This window comes from Myotis daubentonii, chromosome 6, assembly GCF_963259705.1.
Source record: "Myotis daubentonii chromosome 6, mMyoDau2.1, whole genome shotgun sequence".
Taxonomy (NCBI): Eukaryota; Metazoa; Chordata; class Mammalia; order Chiroptera; family Vespertilionidae; genus Myotis; species Myotis daubentonii.
This window is the reverse complement of record NC_081845.1, coordinates 23,717,766-23,744,988: the sequence shown is the minus strand read 5'-3', so window position 1 is coordinate 23,744,988 and position 27,223 is coordinate 23,717,766. Positions and strand designations below refer to the sequence as shown.

At 35.5% G+C, this 27,223-nt stretch overlaps 1 protein-coding gene across 4 annotated transcripts in view; it reads left to right on the top strand.

The window, feature by feature from the left end:
- HBS1L (HBS1 like translational GTPase) overlaps window positions 1-27,223 on the top strand; it is an 83,875-nt gene that overhangs the window by 14,706 nt on the left and 41,946 nt on the right. For 2 of the 4 annotated variants that reach the window (XM_059700396.1, XM_059700398.1), the window contains exons 3-4: window positions 3,922-4,044; window positions 6,025-6,219. In XM_059700396.1, coding sequence (XP_059556379.1) covers window positions 3,922-4,044; window positions 6,025-6,219 — 318 coding nt within the window. Of the gene's footprint in view, window positions 1-3,921; window positions 4,045-6,024; window positions 6,220-7,516; window positions 9,684-27,223 lie in introns of those variants that run through there. The other 2 variants (XM_059700397.1, XM_059700399.1) reach the window with 2 other exon arrangements.

Sequence of the window (27,223 nt, the reverse complement as noted above, 5' to 3'; positions counted from 1 at the left end):
TTCTGAGTTGATTTGTGTGTGGGTTTGGGGTAGAAAAAATAGCTTCTAGGAGATAGAGTAGAAGCCCGGACATGGACAACTTCCTTTTCTTTGTCAATATTTCCTAAGTGAAAATTGTTGAGAGAAGTATATGACTTCTTGCCTCACTTAATTTTTGATTTCTCTTAGGTTTTTCTTCACAGTTCAGAGCTACGAGAGGAAGTTGGGCAAAGTTCATTTGTTACTTTTAGGCTAAACTGAATGGCTTATTGCAGCCAGGAAAGTAATTTATAAAGTTACCAACCACAAAATGGCCCGTTTACGTTTTTTTAGTACTGACACATTTTATTAAATCTAAGAAGCCCTGGATTGTACCATTATTTTATGTACTACTTAAAAAAAAAATCAGCCATCAATCTTAACTCTTACATAATGCTAAGATGCCATGTGATTGAGACATTCCCTCATTTTGAGATTTTAACGTGAAAAAAAGTGGTCATCTTAGAGTATCTATGAATTAGGATGTTTCTTCTGCTGTTTTAGCCAGGCTGACTTTATAAAATAATGTTATATTCTCTTTGTACAAGAGGGGGGGAAATAGGGATATATATGCATTCTTGAAAAATGACCAACTTGTGGTCTTGAAAATTGTGTGCTAAAAACAGCAGAGCTTCTGGGAAAAAATAGGATCCTGAGAGACCACTCATCCATAAAGTACTAACAAAAACAGTAATCATTGCCGGGAGCCGGTCCATCCTTGCTGTTTCAAGGGACCTGGCGTGTATAGCATACTGTTCTTAATATGTTTGCTCCCCTTAGCGCTGTGTGTTTTAACCAAGGTCACCTCTCCGAGAAAGGTTATTTCCCCAGGTAGGGATTTTTCCCTGAAGTCAGGGAGGGGATAAAACCCCTCAACTAAGTGCCAGGCGGGTAATTAATCACTTTAACTAAAAACAATCATGCTTAAGCTACATAATCTTTACTCCCTGGAATGGAGATAAGAAACCCCCTAACCTTTGTAATAGAGATTGATAGGATTGAATCAACTGGTATAAATACAGATGTAACAAAACAGCAAGAGACAGAACTTAGAACACAGAACTTAGAACACAGAACTTAGAGACGGGGGAGAGAGCATGGCAAGGGATCCTGGATGGAAACTGGAGACGGAACCTAGGGACAGAGCCTAGAGACAGAACATGGCAAAAGATCCTGGACTGAACCTGACTATAGAACATGGCAAGAGAACCTGACTAGAACCTGGTGACTGAACCTGGCTGGAGAACCTGGACAGAACCGGGATGGAGATCCTAAGCAGAACCTTTCTGGAGATCCAGACCAGAACTTGGCTGGAGATCCTGGCTGGAGATCCTGGCTAGGCTGCTGATCAACTGAACACTGTCTCCGTGTCCTTCCTTCTTCGCCAACTCCATCCACACCTTTGGGGACCCCTGGACCTGCTGGGGCTGGACCCCAGCAAATCATCTTAATAAAAATTCTTGCACATTTTGAAGAGATACATTAACTTTCTCCCCCCACCCCCTTTTTTTTAATTGATTTCAGACAGGGAGGGAGGAAGGGAGAGAGAGTGAAATAGAAATATTGTGAGAGAGATACATCCATCAGTTGCTTCCTATATGTGCCCCGACTAGGGATCGAACCTGCAAGCTAGGTATGTGCCCTGATGGTATGAATTGAACCTGAGACCTTCCTGTTCACAGGACAACGCTCCAACTAACTGAGCCATACCAGCCAGGGCTACATGAACTTTCTAATAAATATTCCAATAAACATAGGTCATTACATTTTTAAAAAAATGGTGAGCCCTAGCTGGTTTGGCTCAATGGATAGAGCGTCGGCCTGTGGACTGAAGGGTCCCAGGTTCAATTCTGGTCAAGGGCACATGCCCGGGTTGCAGACTGGATCACCAGTAGGGGGCGTGCCGGAGGCAGCCGGCCAATGATTCTCTCTCATCATTGATGTTTCTATCTCTCTCTCCCTCTTTGAAATCAATAAAAATATATATTTTTTAAAAAGGTGAAAGCCTGATGGAAAAACGATGTTAAGAAAGAGTTAAAACTGATGAGTAATGTTGCAGAGGCAAAATGCTTACAGATCTTAGAGAGCCAAGCAATAAGCACACATAAAGACAGGACACATGTCCAGATTGAGCCCAGAGGAAGCATGTGGGGCTATCTGGTATCACAAAAAAGAATAATTATAGTATTAACTACAGGCCCGATGGAATCCCTCAGCCTGGCCTGCAGGGATTGGGCTGAAACTGGCCCAGTGCACACGGATTCGTCCAGGGTGTGTCTGGCCTATCTTGCCCAGTCCCTATCAGCGGGACCCCAGCAGCAAGCTAACCTACTGGTCAGAGCGTCTGCCCCCTGGTGGTCAGTGCATGTCATAGTGACTTGTGGGATGGTTGGACGCTTAGCATATTAGGCTTTTATTATATAGGATATTCTATGGTTGGAATCGTGGACTTTGTACCTGTTGCCATTATGCAGTGATGCAAAACATCGAGGTACTGGGGGGAATATCTCATAAACCAAAGCAACTTGAATAGTATACTTTAATTATTACCCTAATTATCATTTGGTATGAGCTAGTTTGGTTAAGGAAATGTGCATTATAGCAGAATAGATGGAATTCTCTCAAGTGCTCTATATTTCTTTTATTCTATTCTTCAGTTTTTCTGATGTTCTTATCTCCTTGTTATAACTGCCCCAGTCTTCAATGATTACTTAATCTTCTCTGCTTCTGCAGCACAAGTTATATGTACTACTCATTTGGCTTTTAAAATACGTCAATTCATTTTTCTTTTTTGCCTTCCTGCTAATCTATAAGGCCATCATTGATTTATACTACAAATAGGTAGCATTATGCCAGGGCATTTTGATTATAGGTTTTACACATAAGCCATAGTATCTTTTGTATTATCTATTGTATTACCTACCTTTCATAGGTAATGACTTTATGAAAACATGCACAAAAGTCAAATGTGGGAATGCTAAGCAAAAGACTTCCATGTCACATGCTTTTCCAGAAAGCTAAAGAATATAAAATCTCTAATAACACCTTGCCTTTAGAATATTGTATTGATATTTCTGTCCTTCTCCCCGTATTTTTTAATTTTATACCTTCACAATTGAACAAAATCTCCAAGAATTGAGCTCAGTGGGCATCTAGTCAAGGCAGAAGAATCAACACCTTGGGCATGCATGATATTTTCTTTGCTCACTTGTATTTTGTATGTGATATTCAGGTATATATTGGCACTTTGATGTTTTGTCTTTCCTCCCTTTAATGAAATATATAATACCCATTTACATATTGAGTGATGACACTGTGCCAGTACTGCAGAGTAGCAGAGACTGAGGTCTGAAAGTCAAAGTTAGGAATATGATACTAGTATACAGTTATCAGTGTATGATTGAAAGTATGAGTTGTTCAAAAGTTAAGATCTATGATTTTGGTCAACTTTTGGGTTTAGGCAAATTAGCAATTCTTGGAAATTGAAGACAGTCTGTTTCTAATATTTTCATAATTATACAAATAAGCAAGTTTGATATGAGGCTTGGAATATTTATACCAAGGAAGAGAAAATTTTAAGGAAGATAGAGTAGGAGGCAAGGATGAGATATTAGGAAAGATAGTTTTTGAAAACTATAGAGAAAGTAAGCTCAGGGTAATGGTTTTGAAAATAGGAGGAAATAAGGAAGATGATTATAATAGGCTAATGAGTAGTTAGTAAGGACATTTGAGAAGGACTTGGGGTATGATGTGTTTTGTCTTTGTTTTTATCCATTATTATAGAATGTAGATAAATGGCTATAGGTAGTAGATCAGAATCCTTAATTTTTGCTTTAGCTTTTGTAAAAAAAGTTAACGAGAAATGACTTTACAAAAGCATTGTTCAATCATTTTATATTCTAGCTGCTCAGTTTATTTACTCACGACGTGACAAACCTGTTGAGCCTGTAGAAGAATATGATTATGAAGATCTGAAAGAATCCTCCAATTCTCTTTTGAACCATCAGCTAAGTGAATTTGATCAAGGTATAGTAAAAGTAGTCTGTGTTTTTTATCTGAAAATGATTAATAACCAGTATACCAGAACGTCAGTTTTATTGTGACTGTTCATGATAGTGATTGTGGGTAGTAATGGTATAAATGTATCTTATATTTTGAAAGAATATACATTTTATTAAGTATATTTTGTTAGTGTATGGTTAACTATATATTTGAAAATTGATTGTGTGGCTGTTACTTAGTAACTGGAATTTTTATTGAAATCTTCACCTGATCTTCTTAAGAGAGAAAGTTCAGTGATTTGTTTTCTTTTAGTAATATTTATTGTTCATATGCTCTATCTATGTAGAACTTATGATTAGATTATAGAAGTTCATTTCCTTACAAAACATGTGGTTCCAGAGCCTGTTTTTGTTGGTTTGTTTTTTAAATTTTAAGTTGAAAGTAACACTATACAAGTGTCCTGATGGGTCATATCCATGTAAATCAAGTGTCAAGATAGAACTCATAAATGGTAATGACATTGGTTCTGAATTTGCATCTTTAGAATTCTCTTAAACATTTTAACAAAGATATTTGTATTTAGGCTTTCCTGTATTTTAAATAAATTTTAAACATGACATTATTTCAAAGATATTACTCAAGCTGTAGATCGATGAACAGTGTAGCAGAACTAAGATGGCCAGGTATAATAGTAAAACCATCTGTTGGTAGTAAGCAAGGCTGAGCTGATTTGTTCTTTCTCTATGAATGTGAATTTGTTCTACAAATGTTTATAAATTGAAAATTGATAATTACTTTGAAAACAGAAAGGGGAAATGTAAGAATCTCAGAGCTGATCAGAAAAATGGATAGAAAGAACAAATATACAAATTTAGAAAGCAGAAAGGAAAACAGCAGATATAAAATAAAAAAATTTATCAACTGCAAATACATTTAATAATCTGTATAAAAGTTTGTAGAAGAGCTGCTATACAAACTCTTTAATAGTATTTGTATATGTATATATTTTCAGGTAAAGATACTTTTAAAAATATATTTTTCAATTGATTTTTTTAGAGAGAGAAGAAGGGAGAGGGAGAGAAACATTGATGTGAGAGAAAAACATTGAATGGTTGCCTCCTGTAGCATCCCAACTAAGGATTGAACCTGAAACCTGGGTATTTGCCCTGACTAGGAATTGAGCCGGCAATGTTTCAATGCTCGGGACGATGCTCAACCAACTGAACCACCTCAGCTAGGGTTTATTGTATATTTGAAGAAAGTGTTATAGTTGTCTTTGTTGGGTGAGAGGGTAGGAATAGAGTAGAAGTCTTATACTTTTTTTCCTGTGCTTCAGAATGATTCAGACGGTACGAAATTCAAAGTTTATTTGAGAATGGAAGTTAGCATCATTCCCATCTGACATATGTAATGGCATGATAATGATAATACTGATTGTAGCTATGCCTTACTAAATGCTTTCCAAGTACTATTCTAAATGTTGTTCAGGTATTATTGCATTCAATCTTCACAGCAACCTATGACATTTTAATATTAGGTTGTCTTGCCCATTTTTAAAGATTTTAGTTGGTGAGAGAAAACTAAAGTTAGCCTAAAAGAAAACTTAAAGTAGTAGTAATTTAAGAAATTTTAAGAAATATACTTAGTGGTTAACTGGGTTCATTAACAAGTTAGAAATATTTTCACACCTGCCTCTCCCTTGTACACATGTAAAACGTCATCATCATTTGAAGTAGATATTAATGTATACAATTTACAGTTTTTTCAAGCATTAGTTATTGTTATTTAGGAGACATTTATTACAGTGATTTCTTAATGAAATTGTTCCTTTGATAGAGAAGATAGGTATGTTTGGGTAAAAATATAATCATTATAAATAAGTTGTAGAGGGAAAAGGAGAGTTGAACCGTCCTACTATAATTTCAAATTCTTTCAGGCTTGAAGATTGAGGGTTCTTTCATAACACCATTTAGCCTAGCTTTTAATTATTGCTGTCTGTTCTAGCTCGTCTTTATTCATGCCTTGATCATATGAGAGAGGTATTTGGAGATGTTGTGCCAGATGACATATTGATTGAAGCAGTTCTGAAGAACAAGTTTGATGTGCAGAAGGCTTTGTCAGTGGTTCTGGAACAAGATAAAATGCAGAAATTGAAGGTCAAGAATGAAGGAGCAATATCTACAGGAAAGATAGCAAAAGGTATGCTTTTACTTGTTCTCTTTTAGTTGTTTTACAGTTAATGTTTTAAAAGAGGCTTTGATTTGTTTGAGCTGTTAAGGAAAATGGGCAGAAAAGTTTGCATGTTACGATAACTCATTTGTTTTTCTACTTTGTGAAATTTTAAGCTGAGTGCTGTGTTCCCTCTGTCAAAGCCTTTTTTGCCTCTCTGCTTGCTTTCATAGCTAACAGGATATAGGGGAAATAAAGTCCTATTAAAAACAAGACACTTGCCTTTTGGTAGTAACTTAGAGAGCTTTTAAATTACTCTTGTTTTTTAACTCTAATGGTTCAGGAGATGGAAATTAATAGCTCGACAATGTAAAAAAATCCCTTTATGCTTATAGTATTTATAAAAGCAATTTAGTTTTATTTAACCACTTAACTGCCATGATATTTTTAATTTAATTTAAAAAGGTCCGCTGCTTGCGTCTATAGATGCTTATGGCGTACAAATGGTTAAACATCATACATATCATAATTATACTACTCTTGCATTTATAGCCAGATGTTTAATTTTAAGTTTGTAGAGTTTGTGATTAAATTTGGAATTTAGTCGACATAAGAAGGGAACTGAGATACTTTTATAGTAACTGGTATGAGATCTGTCAGTAGGAACATAATGATTTGTTAATGGGTTGAATATTTACTAGTACTGTAAGCTGAGGACTATATTTTTGCCACAACAAAGTTATATGTAGTCTGCTACCATTCAGTAAGGGAGGTTTTTGTTTTCTTTAAATTTTTAAAAAAATTTTGTGGTAAGTACTTTTAACTAACCAAATATGAGAATGAATACAAACTGTAATATGTCATCTATATCAATAGTTTATCCCAGATCGTTGTAGAATTTAAATTATAGGATGATGTTTGCTTGTTTTAAATACATTAAAAATACAGAAGATGAGCCTACTACTTTCCATTGGTTTTTAAGACATTTTGAATTTGAGACATTCCTGACTATAATTTAAGTGTTAAAAACCTCACATTATAAAATTTATGGAATTAGAACATTAATTAGCTTGGTACTTACTTGTATATGTCAATGAACAAAGTAGGAAGGTCACTTTGGATAGTTAAATGAAGGAAAAATTCTCTTATTGATTTTTAGAGTGTTCACTTTTTATTAAATAATGATCAGTTATCACTTTATTCATGTCATAATCTAAGAAACATTTAGTAATTAATGCCTTATTTCATGTTTCCTTTTGGTTGCTGTGACTGTCTTCTGCATATGTGAACCTATTCATCTGAAAATTAATGGCTCTTGTAAGGTAAGGAGTCTTATTATCTTACTCTGAAGTTTCAGCTGATAATGTTCAAAGCTCTTGTCCTCAGTCTGCAAATCATTTGGATTGCAGTAGCAAACCATTTGATTTTTCTGGTCCAGTAGCAAAATGTGGATTATATCATAATTCCTCAGTTGTACCAAGTCACTTTTTACTCCATAAAAAAAAGAAACTTGACAGGCCTAAAAGTGAAAAGAAACTAGAATCATGTAAGTTAACAAAAGAGCTGTCACTGGCTGAACTAATGGATGATATGCCAAGAGATTCTTTTAAAAGTCAGCCACCTGTCCGATTATCATCCACAGATAGTCTGGAAAGTCTACTTTCAAAGAATCTAGATGCCAATTTGTTAGGACCTCATGCATCTGAATCTGTTCCCAAAGATGATTCTGCTTTCAAAGGAATTCCAGATTTAAAATCCTTAATGATTAAGAACACGACACCGAATAACTCTTTATTTATTCAAAATAATTCACTACCTGATTTGCAAAACATTCCAGTACTAAGCAGTTTAGAAAGTTTAAATAATCCTTTCCTCCTGACTAGCTCATTGGAAAATATGGCTCTTGATAATTCAAACGCTCATAAAATGACTGAAGTTGGAAACATTTCTTCAGTTGAACAAAGTGCGAAGAATTGTATTTTAAAAAATGACAATTTGCAGTTTTTCCAATGTGGAAGTCCATCCCTAGCTGAACTGTTTCAGGACCACAAAGAAAACAATTCAACCCAATGCTGTACTTTATCTGATCTTTGTAACCAGTCATCTGCCAGTTTGGGATCCTTTCCCCTATCACAACTAGCAAATCGGTGTATGTCTTCAACTGGAGTATCAGAATTAACAGGATCTCTGTCATCTTTGGCATTTCATAAAACTCCTACAAGAGACTTTGAGAATTTATCACTTTCTGATTTGATTGCAGAAACGATTGATCTAGACAGTGCTCAGAATAAGAAAGATTCCTCTAAGCTCAGTTTATCTGAAATGAGGTCACCTGAAATAGATTCAAATATTGACCTTAGTATTCTTATAAAAACTTCAGATTTTGTTCCAAAACCCGTAGTAGACCAATCAATTGCTCCAACACCAGGAACTAAAGTTCTGAGTTCGAAGCTAGGGAAACATTCCATTTCTGCTAAGGATAGTAAGAAAAACAGTAAAGGCTCTGTGAGTAGGAAACCACCTTTTTCTCTATCATGGACCAAGGCCCTTGCTGCTAGACCTTCAGCTTTTGCTTCAACACTATGTCTTCGTTACCCATTGAAAAGCTGCAAGCGACGCACCCTTGACCTTTATAAGACTTTTCTTTATAATAGACAAGTTCAAGACATAAAGGACAAAGAAATAAGTCCTCTTATAGCAATAACACCATTTGACTTCAAATCAGCATCTCCTGATGACATTGTAAAAGCTAATCAGAAGAAAGTGTTCACTAGAGAATAGTCACAAAAGGAAAGCTTGATCACTGCTGTAGAGCGTTTCATTTTAAAGAGATTGAAAGTCTTTATAGGATGACTTTATAGTATGAATATAAGTTGTGATTTTTATATTAAAATTGTCTTACGTTGATAAGTTTAGTTGTATGAATTTTTGCACTGAAATTTCGTTTTTACTCTATCTTTTTAAAATGATAATTGGCTTTATTTAAGTTGATTGCTTATACGGGGTGTATGTTTACAAATTGCATATGAAAACTTGATATTGTGAAATCAAACCTCATACAATATTTTTGTTTGAAGCATTGAACTTTTTTTACAAGGAGACATTTTCTTTTATAAAATACTTTTGTGCTTTGTTCCTAAATAAAATGCTACCAATTAGGATTATTATAGTTTAGTGATGAAGGTTTTTCTTACATGTGGTATAGCATAGCTGAGTCAAAATTACATTTTAAAATATCAGTGGTATCATTCCAAGTTTCATTATTTTTCTGTAGGTGAAACTAAAATTTTTCTATTAGAAAAATCTTTAAATTCCTGACTTTTCAGAATACTGTAGAGGTTGTTGAAATACATTTTTGATGAAAATAAAATGAAAATTCTTTAAGGGACCATGTAAATATTGAAGTTGAATTAATGCATAAAGTATTTTTATATATTTTCAAAACTATTTGTCCTAAATGCATACTTCAAAATAAATATATAGAAAATTTTTAAGTATGGTTGTATGTTCTTTGAATAGATAATTTTATCAGATCTCTTTAACTTTTTTACCCTAAGTAATGAAATGTGGAGTTTTCCTCTTTGCTACTGATAGCTTTGCATGCTAAGTTTCAGCAATGGCAGACCAAATAAGAGCTCCTCTGGACAGTAGAACAAGTATGTAATTCTTTCCTTAAAGCAGTTTTTTTACCTAGCAATCAGAATCACTGGGGGAATTTTTTCAGAACTTGGCTTCACTTGAGACGTGGTCAGTGCCACTCTGAGGGATGGCATTTGGGAATGTATATTTTCAAAATAGTCCCTATGTGATTCTGATATGTTACTTCTGCTGAGGAACTACTGCTTTAGAGAAATAAATAAGTAGAATGAAAGGAATTACTAATGCTTAGAATAATATCTGACCAACTTGAATTCATAATTCATATTTACTAGTAATCAGGGATACCAAGGAAAATTGCTAAGTAGAAATAATTGTCTTTTACATAAGAGGATGCTGGTATTATAGTATTGATATTTCTTGAAGAAAAAATAGTATTTAAAATATCATGTCTTAATGAAAATGAAGTAAGTAGCTGACCTTTTACCAGGAAAAATATATTTTTCTCTGGCAGCTGCTTTTAATAATTTTTTTTGTATTTCTAGTTTCTATTTATTTGCATAATGACATTCCAGTCTTTTTAAGAATGTATGATGTTCTTATAGTCACTGTTTTGGTGGGAACACTTAAGCCAACATGGTCTTTATAGTTCTTGACCAAACACTTTCTTGTGATGTCTTAAGGTTTTATTTTTAATTACATATTTCAGTGCACATCATGCTTTTTAGGAGATCATATAAATCATATTTTATGATTGATTTTAAAGTTTGAATTACCCTAGATGCTGATTTTGTAGTCTTGGACCTTGATCAAACATTTTTACAATTTTGAACTTTTAGTATATGACTCATCAACTGGATTTATGTATAGGCAGTCTCCAATTTAGAAGTGAATTGTGTTCTAAGAGTTTATTTGGAACTGACAATAATTCCTGATAGAGTTAGTGCTACATATGTGGTCCACTTTGCACATGAATCCACAAATACTTTTTGAACTCATATTGAGTTGAACTGCGTGTACCTTCTTTTAAACAAACCAATTTTCAAGTAGGAAATACAATAACTTTTTAAGTCACATAGATCTTACAATGTGAATGAAATGTCCCTTTGTTGGCTGATTAGGATTATAATTACCATTTATAAGATTATTTTAGGGGGAAAATTCTATATTACAGGGTGATAGGGAAGGCAAGGAATTTTTAATGTCTCCCTATTTTTTTTACTTGTCATGGCTACTAGTCTGTCAGGTGTGTCCATGGTATGCATTTGCCCTATTGACTAGGTAAATGTCACTGTCTTGAGATTCAGAGGGTGGAACCAAGACCCTCTGCCCTTCCCCTCTTGGCCGTTAGCCCTTGGAAAAGAGACAAGGGCCTGCTTGTTCATGGAGACACTGCTAGTGATAATGATTGCTTCCACTAAAGGCATGTTCTGCACCGACGGCTGTCTTGGTAGCTCAGGTGCAGGTATGCTGACTGTTTTTGTTTACTTTCCAGATCAAATATCAATTTTGAGGTACAAAGTCATTTTTATTTGCATTATGATCAAGTACATTAATATTTTACTTTAGGAATAGAAATAATACTGTAATTACATTTTAAATGATATAAAATACAAAAGACATTTAAAATGACCATTTTACTCTTAATTTCTTGTGTCTTTTAAAAGACCATAGATGTCCTGTCCTATTGCATTCTAAAGTCTTTAGTTGGCTTTTTTGGTTATGGTTCTTACCATTGATTGCTAAGAACTAGTGTTTCATTTCTGCACAGAACATTTTGCTGAACTTCCTATTTTGTTTTATCTTTTTCTTTATTTCCTATTAACAAAACTGGCATCTTAACCTCTTTTTCTCCCTTTGGCTTTAAATCCTTCTTTCTTGACCTTTCCTTCACCTTTTTTTTTTTTTTTAATCATACAAGTAGTAATAATGATTCTCAGTATTTAATTTTTAGTATTCAGTGGGAGGTCATGCAACTAATTGTCACACCAAAGATAAAATTAATACAGTGCATTTCTGATTATTTACCTTTTAAATTGACCCTGAATCCCTGTGTGGCCCATTGCAAATAAACAAGTACACAGTGTATATTCAGGAGGGACTATGTATCAGTTTTCTGTTTCTTGCTCACACAAGTATATATTTGGTTATAAAATCAGTTTTGTGGTAGCTTGGAAATTTTCTGTTACATAGATAAAGAAAGATAATGTTGACTAGATAGACATAGATATGAATATCTTTATTAGGTTTATTTTATAATTATATAAGGCTCAGTGTATATAGTTGTATATTGTAATTTTTAATTTTTAGGGTATAAAAAGACTTGTCACTTTTTGAGTGTATGTGTTCATTTTTGTAAAAGTTACATAGAAATAATGATAATTCTGAGATTTTCTTAAGTGTGAAAACATACCATAATTTATTGATTTGAATTTTTTATATAAGCTTAATATTTTAGAATGGTATTTTAATAATTTATGTTTCTGTAAACATATTAGAAAACAAACGGCCTTATTGTGCAGAATTTCTTGTAAGATATTTGTCATTTAGACTTCTTGCTTTCAAAAAGATAAAATTATATACATTTTTACTTTTTTTAAAAATATATTTTATTGATTTTTTACAGAGAGGAATGGAGAGAGATAGAGAGTTAGAAACATCGATGAGAGAGAAACATCGATCAGCTGCCTCCTGCACATCTCCTACTGGGGATGTGCCCGCAACCCAGGTACATGCCCCTGACTGGAATCGAACCTGGGACCCTTCAGTCCGCAGGCTGATGCTCTATCCACTGAGCCAAACTGGTTTCGGCTACATTTTTACTTTTTAAGACTTACATAGAAACACTATTATAGGTTATGGTGAATATGAGCAATGTACTTGTAAAGATGGCAGTAGAAGGTAAAAGAATTGATATAGTATACATTTCTGGTGTTGACATGCCTGGTTTATATTATATGACTTAAAGGAAAACATCATTTAGTTGTAGGAGATATACCAAGTTGAACAAAGATATGATTCTTAACTCTAAAGGGTGGGGAATTTGAGTACTAAACACACAATTATATTTATTACAGTGTGGCATACATACATTACACTGTTCAAAGCTGACGTCTTTGCCTTCCTGGTCCAAGATGCTACCAGTTCCTCTGTTTCCTATCTTTATTGGTAGTCTTACCATCTTCCAGTTGTTTAGGCCTGAAATCTAGCTAAGATAATCCTTGATTTCTCTCCTTCATTTACTTCTTATAACTGATTACCAGTCCTATTCTTTCTGCTTTATAAATAAGTAAGTATATGTATGTACATATACAGTTGATTGTCATTTGTGTAGTTATATTTTGTAAAGTCATAAATTAGTGAACACTGAATGAAATGTGTGAATACTGAACCATTGCTCCTACAGGGTTAGGTTCCTGTGATTGGTCACACCATTTTTGTCAAACAATTTAATACATAATCTTATTTTATATATGTTTAAAGATACTTTATTTAATATAAATTGTTTATATGTTATTGGTTCATTAACTTTGAACTCTTGCCTGAACAAAGCATATCTAACACATCTTGTATTCATCAGGCCCATCATAGCTGCCTTGATCTTGGGGACACTAAATAGTGCTTTAGCACTACTCTTGGAGGCCATTTTAAACAGCAAAATTACAAACTAAAATCACAGTGCAAAAAACATGGCACTATCCAGTCATGAAAAGGATACTTGTGTACATTGTGAGAGCTGAAACAGGCAGTGTTACCCTGTGCGACCTCAGCTGGGAAGGTCAAATATTTTGTTCCTTTGCACTTGTCTCTGAGTGACTTTGAAAGTGCCCCAGGTGACTGTAGGGCTACAAATAAATTTTAGCGAGTAGGTGAATTAGCAAATTTGGGATCTGTGAATAATGAGGATTTACTGTATGTTTTTCAACTCACTACTCTCTGTCCTTATTGCTGTGTCTTCTCATAAAGCCCCCTAGCTTTGGACAAAGTTACTAAGACATTTAACTGGTTTCTTCTCAGTTTATTTCTGCCAAAACACTTACCGTACTTCCCAAAATATAGCTTTAATTTTCTATTCCCTTGTATACATGTTTTAAATTATATGACCTTTAATGAACTGGTTTCTGTTTGTGTACACTCTACCCAAACCCACCTAAGAACACCTGAGTTTTCTCTGCTTTTTACCCTCTCTCTCCCACCATTATTTCTCTCCTCCTGACTAATTGCTCTTTAGGTTGTAATTTACATATCACTTTACTCCCAGTCTTGTGGTAGGGAAACCTTCATATGTACCTGTATTTCACTGTATTCCTTTTATACTTCCCCCATATAAGTAGTCCCTTTCCTTTGTAACCCTGCTTTATTTTTCATCACATCACTTATATCATCTGCCATTGTGTATGTGTGTGTACAGTTGCTTTGTTTATTATGTCTCCCCACTGCAAGGATTTCATATTTTCTCTGCTGTATTCCCAGCTTAGACTATGTCCACATAAATGTAGGAAAGAAAAAAGTCTCATCCCTATACAGTTTCACAGTCTTGTTCCCCATAGGAAGCTATAAACAAATCTGTAAGCAAGTTATTTCTTTATTCTTCTAGAAACTTGACTTGCATATTATATATATACTAGCGGCCCCGTGCATGAAATTTGTTCACTGGAGGGGGCGGGGGGGCGGTGTTCCTCAGCCTGGCCTGTCCCCTCTCACAGTCCAGGAGCCCTTAGGGGCAGAAGGCGACCTGGCAATCTGGGGAAGGCGACACCCCCATCACAGCTCTGCTACTGCCACTGCTGGCAGCGCAAGCATTTGCCGGCCCTGGTTACCTGAGCTTTGGCGGCTGGGGGGCCTGAGGGGACTGGGGGACTCTGGAGGCAGGTGAACAGAGCAGCTGGGCCCGCCTTGCTGTGCGCCTGCTGCCCCAGAGGGGCTGAGGGGACTGGGCGCTGCCATCTTGTGGCTGTGGGTGCCGTCATCTTGGAGGGCATGGCAATCAATTAGCATATTCCCTCCTTATTGGCTGTGGGTGCCGCCATCTTGGAGGGCATGGCAGTCAATTATCATATTCCCTCCTTATTGGCTGTGGGCGGTGCCATCTTTGTGATGGCATGAGGGTCTATTACAGCCATGGGCAAACTACGGCCCGCGGGCCGGATCCAGCCCGTTTGGCTGTTCTATCCGTTTGGCTGTTCTATCCGGCCCGCGGAGCCGAACGAGAGGAGGGTTCTCTTGCTCTCCCCTCCGCTCCTTCGCCAGCAGCAGTGTTAAGATGTATTAGTTCACACAAACACTCCATCCATTCTTTTGTTCTGGCCCTCCGTCCAGTTTAAGAACCCATTGTGGCCCTCGAGTCAAAAAGTTTGCCCACCCCTGGTCTATTAGCATATTCCCTCTTATGTAAAAATATACGTATGCTCACATCCTATATAATATGCTAATATGCTAATGTTATATAGGATGTGAACATACGTATATTTTTACATAAATGGGAGGATACCAGACACTTCTGTGTCTGCATCATTTATAATTTTTTGCCAACCTGATAATTAGAAAAAAATGTCCATTTATTTATATTTCTTTAATGAGTGAGGCTGACTGCTTTATCATATACTTAAATTATTTGTATTTCTTTTACTTGGAGCTATCTGTTCCTAATCTTTGCCCATTTTTCTGCTAGTTATATTTCATGACTTTTAGGAATGTGTGTATGTATTTTATATTTTTACATACATAAATTATTTTATATTTTAAATACATAAATTATTTTTATATTTAATTTATGTATTTAAATAATAATTCATCTTTTGTGATATACATGGAAAATAACATTTTCTGATTGCCATTTTTCAAGGTCATTAGAAGACAAATTGTTAATTTTAATATATTTGAATTTATCAATCTTTCATAGGTTTTTGTTTCAAAGTTCCACTCTACTTTAATTTTTAAAAAATTATTTGTTTCTTCTAATGTGTTTGACAAGTTCATTTTTAGTTTTAAAATATTTGAGCCTTTGATCCAGCTGTTTTTTCTCTCTTCATATTTTTTGTTAACCCTCACCCGAGGACATTTTTTCCTTGATTTTTTTTATAGTTTAAAGCACAGCTAAACATCTGTATTTATTTACATTTTTCAAGCATACTATTTTTACAACAATGGATTAGAAGATTTACCTTAAACTAGACAATTACAGAATCAGATAACTTTTATTGACCACTTATTTTATAGTCATTTTACTAAATTAGAATTAGGAGGTCAATAACATTAAAAGGCACATATTCATATCAGAAAATACTTTTGAAAAAGCCATCTATTTACTGTTATGACATGCCATATATACAAAAGCATATTTATAGTGTCATAAAAGTAATTGCACAATGGGAGCAGGTAGAAGAGTTTCCCTTGATTTTTTAGGGAGAGTGGAAGGGAGGGGGAGAGACCAAGAGAGAGAGACATTGATGTGAGAGAGACACAACACGATTGCCTGCTGTACTGGCCATTCACGGCTGGCCGGGGTCGAGCCTGCAACCTAGATATGTGTCCATGACCTGAATTGAACCCAGGATCCTTTCAGTCTGCAGGCCGAAGCTCTATCTACTGAGGCAAACCTGCTAGAGCTCTCTTTATTTTTTTTTTTAATAGATTTCCAGAATTATTGCACATGGCTCTTCTTCCCATATGAGCTTTAGAAACAGCTTGTTGAGTTACTGAAAAAATCCAATTGTAATTTTTATTGAGATGTTTAATGTTATCAAAATATTTTTGGAGAAAAAAATATACTGTCTTCATAGATGTAAAAGGCTTTAGACATTACCCTGTTAAACAGGTTTTCTAGTATTGATTTAGTCTTGTAATATTGGAACAATCCTAATTGGTCATAATGGGTTATTCTTTTAATTTGATGAATCTTATTTGTTGATAAACTTTTTTTTTAACTTCCATGGCTAAAAGTCTTTTTAAAAAGGGTTTAGGCCATTGCTAGCAAATAAAGAAGACCTGTCTTGGGGCACGGAGTGTACACCACCAGCAGTGTGGCTAGGTAGGAAAGACAAAACCATCATCCCCGAGCTTTGCAGCATTTTTAAACATCAAGTGGGGCAGGGGACAATATAAGTAGTTCTGAGAGGATTTACATTAGCTCTAGGGAGGGGGATGGGAGAGGGTAAAGCAGTGCTAATTCTGGGAAAGGCCCAGCAAAGTCCACAAGGAAGAAGTGTCCTCTCGCTCTGCTGTAATTTTAATTTAGAACATCTCAGAATTTTTTTTTGTTATTGCTAATATTTTATTTAAGATTATTTTATCTTATATAATTAATTTATAGCTATGTGGGTTATTTGTGATTTTTTAAGTAGAACATGTAGAAAGTTTTTCTTTATCCTTATATTACTTAAAGGGCATTGAAATTATTTCATTATAGGATTCATCCTCAATATTCTATGGTCAGTTTTGAAAATTTTAATTTTCTCAGAAAACCATACTCTTACACTTTGCCTCTCCTTTATTTCTCATAATTTTTGTTAATATTTTCAGTTCTTAGATAAGGTATTTACCTTTATACCTTTTATACTATATTTAAACTTCTATTAACTGAATTATTAACTTTAAACAGCTATTTAATGAGTCCTGGCTTTAAAAGTTGAACTCATCAGAGTTATACTTTCTCATACTTGACCTCTTCTCTCCCTTTTTCTCCTGATATTTTGTCATTTATTTATTGCCAAGATTACAGCATTTTCATTTAATTCTATACTCAAAATTTCTTTAGTTTTAAACCAACCATAGTTACTTTAATATTGATTGATTCTCATGATTAGGCTTCTATTTGTCTCTTGTTTGACATCTGGTTCAACCTCTCACCTCTCCTCCCCTAAAATATACATGTTTGAAATATTCAAGTTGTTAAATATATGAAAATGATTCTGTGACCTATATTTGCATGTCATAAACAGAAGGCTTTGCAGACATTGCTGTACCATTTTCTATTATTGTATTGCTCCTCCTACTGTTCTGCTGTTTCTAGTGTGGCTTTTATTTCTGCAGAAGTTCCCTCCTCTCTATATTTCTCATGAGCTCACTGGCTTACTTTTGAACTTTCCCTTTCTATTGTTTTTATTTTTATCATCTTTTCTTTTATCTCTCTCTCTCTTTGGGAGAAAAATAAGATAGAAACATAAAATAGGACAGAAGAATCGTTGCTTTGTCTCTTCAACTGGATATTTTTCACCCTAGGATACTTGACTAGATTAAATCCTCCCTTCACCTTTGAAACTAGATTGATTTGAGAGCCTTGCTATTTCTTTCTACATATGTGATAGGGCAGACCTTTTCCCAAAGGTTTAGATCAGGGGTCCTCAAACTTTTTAAACAGGGGGCCAGTTCACTGTCCCTCAGACCGTTGGAGGGCCGGACTATAGTTTACAAAAAAACTATGAACAAATTCCTATGCACACTGCACATATCTTATTTTGAAGTAAAAAAAACAAAACGGGAACAAATACAGTATTTGTATTTGCATGTGGCCCGCGGGCCGTAGTTTGAGGACCCCTGGTTTAGATGCTTAGGTATAATGATTCCATTATCCATATCAACTGGTCTTTATCATGACAATCTACTGAAGATTATGGAAGGAAATTTCTTTTATTACTCATTTAGAGAAATTTTCAATATTTTTATATTTTAGAATGAGAACTTAATACTTATATAAAAATTAACTTTTTATCACGATAGTAAATTGGAACTCTAATTTCTAAAATAATACATTAAGTGTTGGTATGTCTTTTTTTTATATGTTTTTATTGGTTTCAGAGAGAGAAAGGGAGAGGGAGAGAGAGAAACATCAATGATGAGAATCATTGATCGGCTGCCTCCTGCACACCCTCTACTGGGGATTGAGCCTGCAACCTGGGCATGTGCCCTGATCGGCAGTTGAACCATGACCTCCTGGTTCATGGGTCAACCCTTAACCACTGAGCCACACCGGCCAGGCTGTTGGTGTGTCTTCTTAACTTCGATAATATTTTGGTTCATTTTGTTAACATATATAATATTGAAAGTCACCAGTAGCAAATACAAGTAAGCTTAGAATGGGTTGTCGTGTACTTGTGATACATTTATATGAATGGACTGCTAAACAATTGAATATTTAGGGAGTAAAATCATTGGACAATCTTGCAGTTTTCTGATGGTATTTTCTTTGCCACCTTAAACCAGCCAAGGGGTAAAATACTCCCAAAACTATAAAACTAGGTAACAGAGTCTTGTTATCCCACACAAAAAAACAGAGCTTGAAATACATGTATAGTATTGTTTGAAAGAAACATTCTTTGTGGAAAAATACTATACTATTTATGGTTTAAAATTTTAGAATTGGTCAATATAAGTTGAAAGAGAAATAGTTTGGACAAAATGAACATTATTGTGAGAAGTGAGGTTTAGCTCTTGATTGCTATTGAACCTTTTTCTAGTATTGGGTTTATTTTGATTCTTTTAGAAAAGTAGTTTAAAATAAGTGAGCATTAAGAAAAAATAGTTACAGATATGGCAAAGGAATCGTGTAATTTAAATTTAACATTTTATACACTTTTTAAAATTGATATTTCCATGCCTCACAATAAATGTAGCTAATAAATTTCTATATTAATCAGACCATTAAGAGAATTGGTTGTTTAGTTTAGTGTTGGAGGTTTTGGAGAAATATACTTTAAGACTGTACTGCACAGTTGATCTATTTTTGAAAAAGTGTGCCTTTACAATACTGGTATACTGTTGAGAAAACTATTGTGCCTCATTTTCCTTTTCCTTTGAATTTCATCTGGTTTTCCCTTTAAGTAAGCTTTCATTCAGAAAATACAGTTTAATTTTACATAATGAGGATATAGTTATTTGGTAGCATTTTTTTTGCTAGTTTTACAGCGTCAGCAGCCTATTTAACTTCATGTATTATATCTGTTTACTGCTATTTGAATATCTGTAAAATATAATTTATATCTAATACTCAAATGTTGATTCTCAGTTTTTGAGTCTTGATGGCAGGTTGTTCCCTGGAGAAGGTGCAAGAAATTAAAAATATGCAGCAGAGCTGTAAACACTTCTAACAAGATTATTTTTTCTACTTGTTTATTGTTCTGTGTCTCTTTCTTTGATGTTACCTAAGTAACTAAATGGAAAGAGTAAGATTAGATTTTTAGGAGGAGATGTAACTTCTTTCTTCTTATCCTTATTCTGGAAATAAGTCCTTTTATTGTTAGTTTGAAAAGTCTATAATACAAAGAAGTTACATGAGATATTATGAATACTTCTAAATCTATATGAACTTTTTAGTAATGTACTTACACATTTCATTTTACTAATGAACCCTCTTTTGTAGGCATATTTAACTGCAATTTCTTATGTCTTTTAAATATATATTTTTTAGCTAGATTGGTGAAAAAATTTTAATCACTAATTTTGTGCAGGCAATTAAAATAATTTTATATGTACAGAAAACGAGAATCATTTGACTTGCTGCTTTAAAATTATGTGGGCTTTTGAAAGGAAGTGGTTTATTTGAGTAAAAAAACTAGTTCAGAATGTTCTCAGATAAGTCTTAAGATTCTCTTTGTATATACACCTACACTGGAAAAACTGAAACACTAATTGCTTAATTTAAAAATAATTTGCTACAAACTCAAAACATCTTATCTTCATAATAGCCAGAACCATATATGAATTGCATGAATGTTAAGTGCAGAGTTTTCTTTTAATCTTAATTATGGTTTTTTTGACATACAAATTATAATCAGGTTACATCTGTTTGTATGTACTTCCTTTTTTTTTTAAATGTATTTTTATTGATTGCAGGGAGGAAGGGAGAGGAGGAGAGCGATAGAAACATCAATGATGAGAGAGAACCATTGGTTGGCTGCCTCCTGCATGCCCCCCACTGGGGATAAGCCCAGGATCTCCTGGTTCATAGGTTGACACTCAGCCACTGAGCCACACTGGCTGGGCTGTACTTTCTTATTTCATTCCAAAGCAGTTATAAATCTTTTAAATATTTTTTTGAGCGCTTGGTATTTTAGTAAGGGATAGAAAGGAAGGAAAAGACAAAATTCAGTTTAGTCAGCATTTATTACATGTTCACTTTTTATCAGAAAATTGTGGTAGCCATTGAGAACATAGATTTAAGTCACAGACTTTTCCCCTAGAGCAGCGGTTCTCAACCTGTGGGTCGAGACCCCTTTGGGGGTCGGACGGCCCTTTCACAGGGGTCGCCTAAGACCATCGGAAAAACACATATAATTACATATTGTTTTTATGATTAATCACTATGCTTTAATTATGATCAATTTGTAACAATGAAATTGGGGGTCACCACAACATGAGGAACTGGTATTAAAAGCTCTTGGCTTAGGAAGGTTGAGAATCACTGCTTTAGAGCTTCATAGTAGTCCTTCAGGGGCTAGGTCTGCTTCAAGAGCAGCACCTGATGTAGCCAGGGGTTTTCTCACTGAACATGTTACCTGTTTCTTTTTGTGTGGCTATGTTTATAATATTCTGTGCCGGGTGCTGCTATCTCTCAAGGGAAGTGAATCAATAATGTTGAATGTAAACTATGTGTTAGGCTTTGTATATGTTTTATTTGGTCATTATGAGACTCTAAGGAAGATTGAAGAGATTGAGGCTCATATAAATAACTTGCCTTAATTCCATATGACATGAGGCAAATTGTAACTCAAACTGAGTTCTTTTGCACTCCAATGTCCTTTTCATTATATACTAGAGGCCCGGTGCACAAAAATTTGTGCACTCGGGGGGGGGAGGGAGGGTCCCTCAGCCCGGCCTGTGCCCTCTCGCAGTCTGGGACCCCTTGGGAGATAACGACCTGCTGGCTTAGGCCTGCTCCCGGGTCGCAGAGGGCAGGCCCAATCCCTAGGTGCAGCCCCTGGTCGGGCTCAGAGCAGGGCTGATTGGGGAGTTGGGGCGCCGCCCCCTGTCACACTCAAGGCAGGGTCGATGGGGAGGTTGTGGAGCAACCCCCTGTCACGCACAGAGCAGGGCCCATCAGGGGGTTGGGGTGCTGCCCTCTATCACCCACAGAGCAGGGCGGATCAGGGGGTTGGGGCGCTGCCGCTCTCACACTCAGGGCAGGGCCGAGGGGGAAGTTATGGCTCTACCCCGTCACACACAGAGCAGGGCCCTTGGTGGGGGGGAGCTCCCCCCTATCAGGCACAGAGCAGGGTGGATAGGGAGGTTGTGGCCCCGCCCCCTGTCACACACAGAGCCGCAGGGCGATCAGGGGGTTTGGGTGCTGCCCCCTGTCACGCTGATCCCGGTGCCGGGAGGCCTCTCGGCTCCGCTGATCCCAGTGCTGGGAGGCATATTACCCTTTTACTATATAGGGTAGAGGCCTGGTGCATGGGTCGCGGCTGGCTGGTTTGCCCTGAAGGGTGTCCTGGATCAGGGTGGGGGTCCCCACTGGGGTGCCTGGCCAGTCTGGGTGAGGGGCTGAGGGCTGTTTTCAGGCTGGGGGTGACTGAACTCCCAAACGCTCCTTTTTTCCTTTTTTTTTTTTTTTTTTTTTTATTCTGGGCCAGCTTTAGCTTGAGGCTTGGCTCCAGCTCTTAGGCCTCCGGCTGAAAGTAGGTTTCTGGCCTTTGCTTACAATGTTGCGAATCTGCTGGCTGAAGTTGGGCGTATTTGTTACAGAGTTTCTTAAACTGCCAGCTCAGAGGCAGCGGCAGGCGGGGAACGTTGGTTTCCTCTGTCACTGAAGCAACCAAGCCTCATGTTAGTTTCAAGCTGCCTGGCTGCCGGCCGCCATCTTGGCTGACAGTTAATTTGCATATCTCGCTGATTAGCCAATGAAAAGGGTATCGGTCGTACGCCAATTACCATGTTTCTCTTTTATTAGATAGGATTACTTGCAACAGAATTTTATGTTATAATGATTTGACCTTGTTTGTTTTTTGTTAAGTATCTTAAACATAAATGCTGGTTTGTAAGGGAAACCAGCTTTATTATTAGTGAGATATTTAAAAGCTACTTTGAAGTATTTTTTCTGCTAGTATTATTTAAGAGACTTTGACATTCTTAGAGAATGGGTATCATTTTCTAAATACTTGCACATTAATAGTCCTAAGAATTGCAGTCCTTTTCTAGGTTATTTACTTTTATTCAGTTTGTAGTCTTGATTCCTTACTTAAACAACAATTCTGTTCAATTTAAAATCCTGAGTAATTTATTTTTTATAGCTGCTAGCACGGTGCCATTTTAAGCAAGATTCAATAATTAATATATTTACATTTATTGAGTTTATGTTTGTTGAGTAAAAGTAGAAAATCCAAATAAGCCAGTGGAAGGAAAATATATAACTAATTTCATTAGGCAGAATTAACTATTAGCACTTGATGCATTTAAGAAATAATAGTTGGCCCTATTAATGAACACTTAACTACACACCAAATGTACTAAACTTTTATATGTTACCTCATTTAATATTCAAAATAATAATTTAGAATAAGGATTATTTGTATCCTATTTTTACAATTGGAGACTGAAGCTCAAAAATGGCTAAACATCTTGCCAAAGGCTGCAAAATAGCCAATGGAACCAACATTCAGAATAAGATGCTTCTAATATCAAAGCCCTTCTCTCTAATACTTTGTGTTTTTACACATAGAGAATATTATTATTTTTTTAAAAAATGTGACCACACTTCACTTTTTAAATCCCTTTTAACGTAATCATGAGCTATAGACCTACTTACAACTTTTTTAAAAACTTGGTTAAATTTTATTTTTACTTGTGGTAAGATAACACATATATATTGTACTATGTTAACTCTTTTTAAGCATACAGTTTAGCAATCTTGTGTATATTCACATTGTGCAAGATGAAAAAGTTCTGAAGGGTAACTTCACAATACATACTAAAACACTTAAAAATACCCATACCTTTTCATCTTAGACTTTTTCATCTTGCAAAACTGAAACTGTATACTCATTCAGCAACTCTCCATTTTCCCCTTTGCCAGCTCCTAGCAACCACCCATAGACCTTTTTTTTGTATTACCAACTAGAGGCCTGGTGCACAGAATTCATGCACTGGGGGTGGGGGGATGTCCCTCAGCCTGGCCTGCACCCTCTCACAGTCTGGGAGTACTTGGGGGATGTCTGACTGACAGCTTAGGCCCGCTCCCTGCCCAACCCTGCCCAAATATTCTGAGCAGAGAGTGGGCCTAAGCTGGCAGTCGGATATCCTTAGCCCTGTGGGGGAGGCGAGAGAGGCTCCCGCCACTGCCGCTGCTCTTGTCAGGTGTGAGCCTGGCTTCTGGAAGTGCACTGACCACCAGGGGGCAGCTCCTACATTGAGTGTCTGCCCCCTGGTGGTCAGTGTGTGTCATAGTGACCGGTTGTTCCGCCATTCGGTCAATAGGCATATTACCCTTTAATATACAGGATAATTTTAGGTTTCATAGTACTGTATTATTTCATTGAACCCAACACCTATTATAGGATCTTAAGTTTTTCAATTTATTATTTTAAAAAATACTTCAGTTGACATTTTGTACATTTGTGCATTTTTAAAATTTTATGAAAGATATTTCTACAATAGTATTGTTAGAAAAAAGGAATGGGCATTTTTAAGGGTTTTAGTATGCATTGTGAAGTTACCCTTCAGAAAGACTGTAGTAATTTACTTACAATTGTTAATCATAATAATATTGATAGTCTTATGAAGGGTATTATATTCCACTGCAGGACTTTATAGTCCTACTGAAGTTTTTTATTCATTAATAGAATGGATAGCAGTCAAAGGTGGATTATGCAGTTTTGGGGAGCAGGAGGACTTGTGATGACAGTCATCGATGTGTCCCTGGAAATTGTATCCATGCTGTTATAGGTTGGTAATGTCTAGAATACCATTTATGAGCAAATGGTACCTAACTTGGAAGATTCTGGGAGCAGCAGAATAACCCATGTGATGCAGTTAGCACAGTGTGTGGCACATAGAAAATGATCAACAAATGATAACTTAATTCAAGAAGTATCCTTTTATTACCACCCAAGGAACAAGTGCTATTAAAAAGTGATTATATTAAAATCTAATGAACTGAGGTGCTTAAATGACTTCTGACTGTTTTGGGCTTTAAAAAAATCATCTATGATTTTATAAAAAATAATATCCTTGGGGATTACCTAACCTCATTCTTTGCTCTTAGCCATTTTAAAAATAAATTTTATCCTTATTGTTGATGTTTTATTTGTATATGTTTTATTTGGTCATTATGAGACTATGAGGAAGATTGAAGAAACTGAGGCTCATATAAATAATTTGCTTAAAGTATTACAGATGTACCCTCCCCCACTTTAATCCTCTCCACCCTGCTCCCGCCCCCTCTCCATGCCTTCCCCACACTATTGTCTATCCATGGGCTATGCATATATATTCATTGGCTAATCTCTCCCTACCCACCCTTCCCTCTCAAATATGTCAGTCTGTTGCATGCTTCATTGTCTTTCAGTCTTTTAATATATCATGTGATAGTTGTCTTTCTCTGTCTGGCTTATTTCATTTAGCATAATATTCTTCAGGTCCCTCCATGCTGTCTCAAAGAGTAAGAGATCCTTTTTTACAGCTTCATAGTATTCCATTGTGTAAATAAATACCACCATTTTTAATCCATTTTCAGCTGTTGAGCACTTGGGCTGTTTCCAGATCTTAGTTATTGTAAATAATGCTGCTATGAACATAGGGGTGCATATATCCCATTTTTAACAGCCTGATGCAGGTTCTTCTATATTACAGATGTTAACCTTTTTTTAGTTATACTAGAGGCCTGGTGCATGAAATTCATGCACAGTTAGGGTCCCTAAGCCTGGCCAGCGATCAAAGCCAATTGGGGCCTTCGGGCTGCCAGCCAGGGCCTTCCTTCGTTCTGTGCCACCCCCTGGTGGTTAGCGCATGTCATAGCGAGCAGTTGAACTCCCAGTAGGTCGAACTCCCGAGGGGATAGTTTGCATATTAGTTTTTTATTACATAGGATGCATTGTAAATAATTTTTCCAAGTCTTTTTTTTTTCTTTGCTTAGACCTTTTTATATAGAAAAATTTAAAAACTTTATATCACACTCATTTATAACTTACCAGATGAAATAAATAATAACAAACCCCAACCTCTAGGTTATAACTATCTTTGGGAGGAAATATTATATTCATTTTTACACTTAATACTTAATTCCTCAAAATTTATTTTTGTGTAGAGAAGTGTTAAACTTTTTCAGATTTTCATTAGAATTTTAAAGATGCATCAGTTTGTAAGCTGTGACAGGTAGTGTGTTATATAGTGGAAGAGGATGGTAGCTTTCAAATAGATCAATAATTGCCTCTAACTCTGTCATTTACTATCTGCATGATCTTGGTAAAATTGCTGAGACTTGGTTTCTTCTTCAAAATGGCAGTAATGTCTACTTCAAAGTTATTTTTTTAATTTCAAAGTTTTATGATGACTAAACCCATAACCCAGCATCTACCATATAGTAGCCCCTTAATACAATGTTAGTTTCCCTTTCCTTCCTTTTACTAATTGCTTTAAAAATCATTTTAAATTATAAAATAATTAAATCAATTATTTCTGGATATTAAATAATATTGGGTATTATCAAGTCTTAAACCATTTAAGAATGACTCTTGGTCCCATATGTGAATTCCAACATGATGTCTAGAGTTAGTGTGTGACTTATTCAAGTATGTTTAGGATTATTCAGGTACAGTAGTCTTTCCCTGTCTTTAAGGCCATGTTCTTTGAAAAATCCCCAAGGCAGAATTTAGAAAAGAAATTCAGATCTAGGTTGAGATAGGCTTAGGTTGAATCTGTGTAGGCCTTAGTATGTATGCATGTGTGTGTATTTTATAGTCACTAAAATAACAGTGCAAATGACACCTAAATAATGAAACTATTAATGTAATTGAATACCTTTTTAGATTTGATTAATACAGTTTAACTTTTGTTTATCATTTGTTGCTAGTTGGACTCCATCTTAAAATTTTCAACTTTCTTGTAAATTTTTTTCTTATTTTAGCTCCTGTGCATACTATGAGACTTTTATTTCTCTCCTGTACTTTTCCTCTGTTCAGTTCATTGTTTTTCTGAATTTTATGACTAGAATATGCTGATTCTCTCTGTTAGTTTCCACTGGAATTTGGAAGAGCACAGGTACTTGTGTAGACTGCTAGGATTTATATTCCAGCTGAACCACTTAGCAATTTACTTAACACCCTGTATCACATTTTCCTCATTCACAAAATTAGGATAATAATATTTTATTTTCTAGGGTAGTTGTGATATTAAATGAAGTATATATTAAGCCACTTTAGCATTTCTTGACACATAGTAGCTCATTAAATTTAGGTTATTTTGTATTGTTGAGATATTTCTCAAATATATATTCTTAGTTTTGCCCATA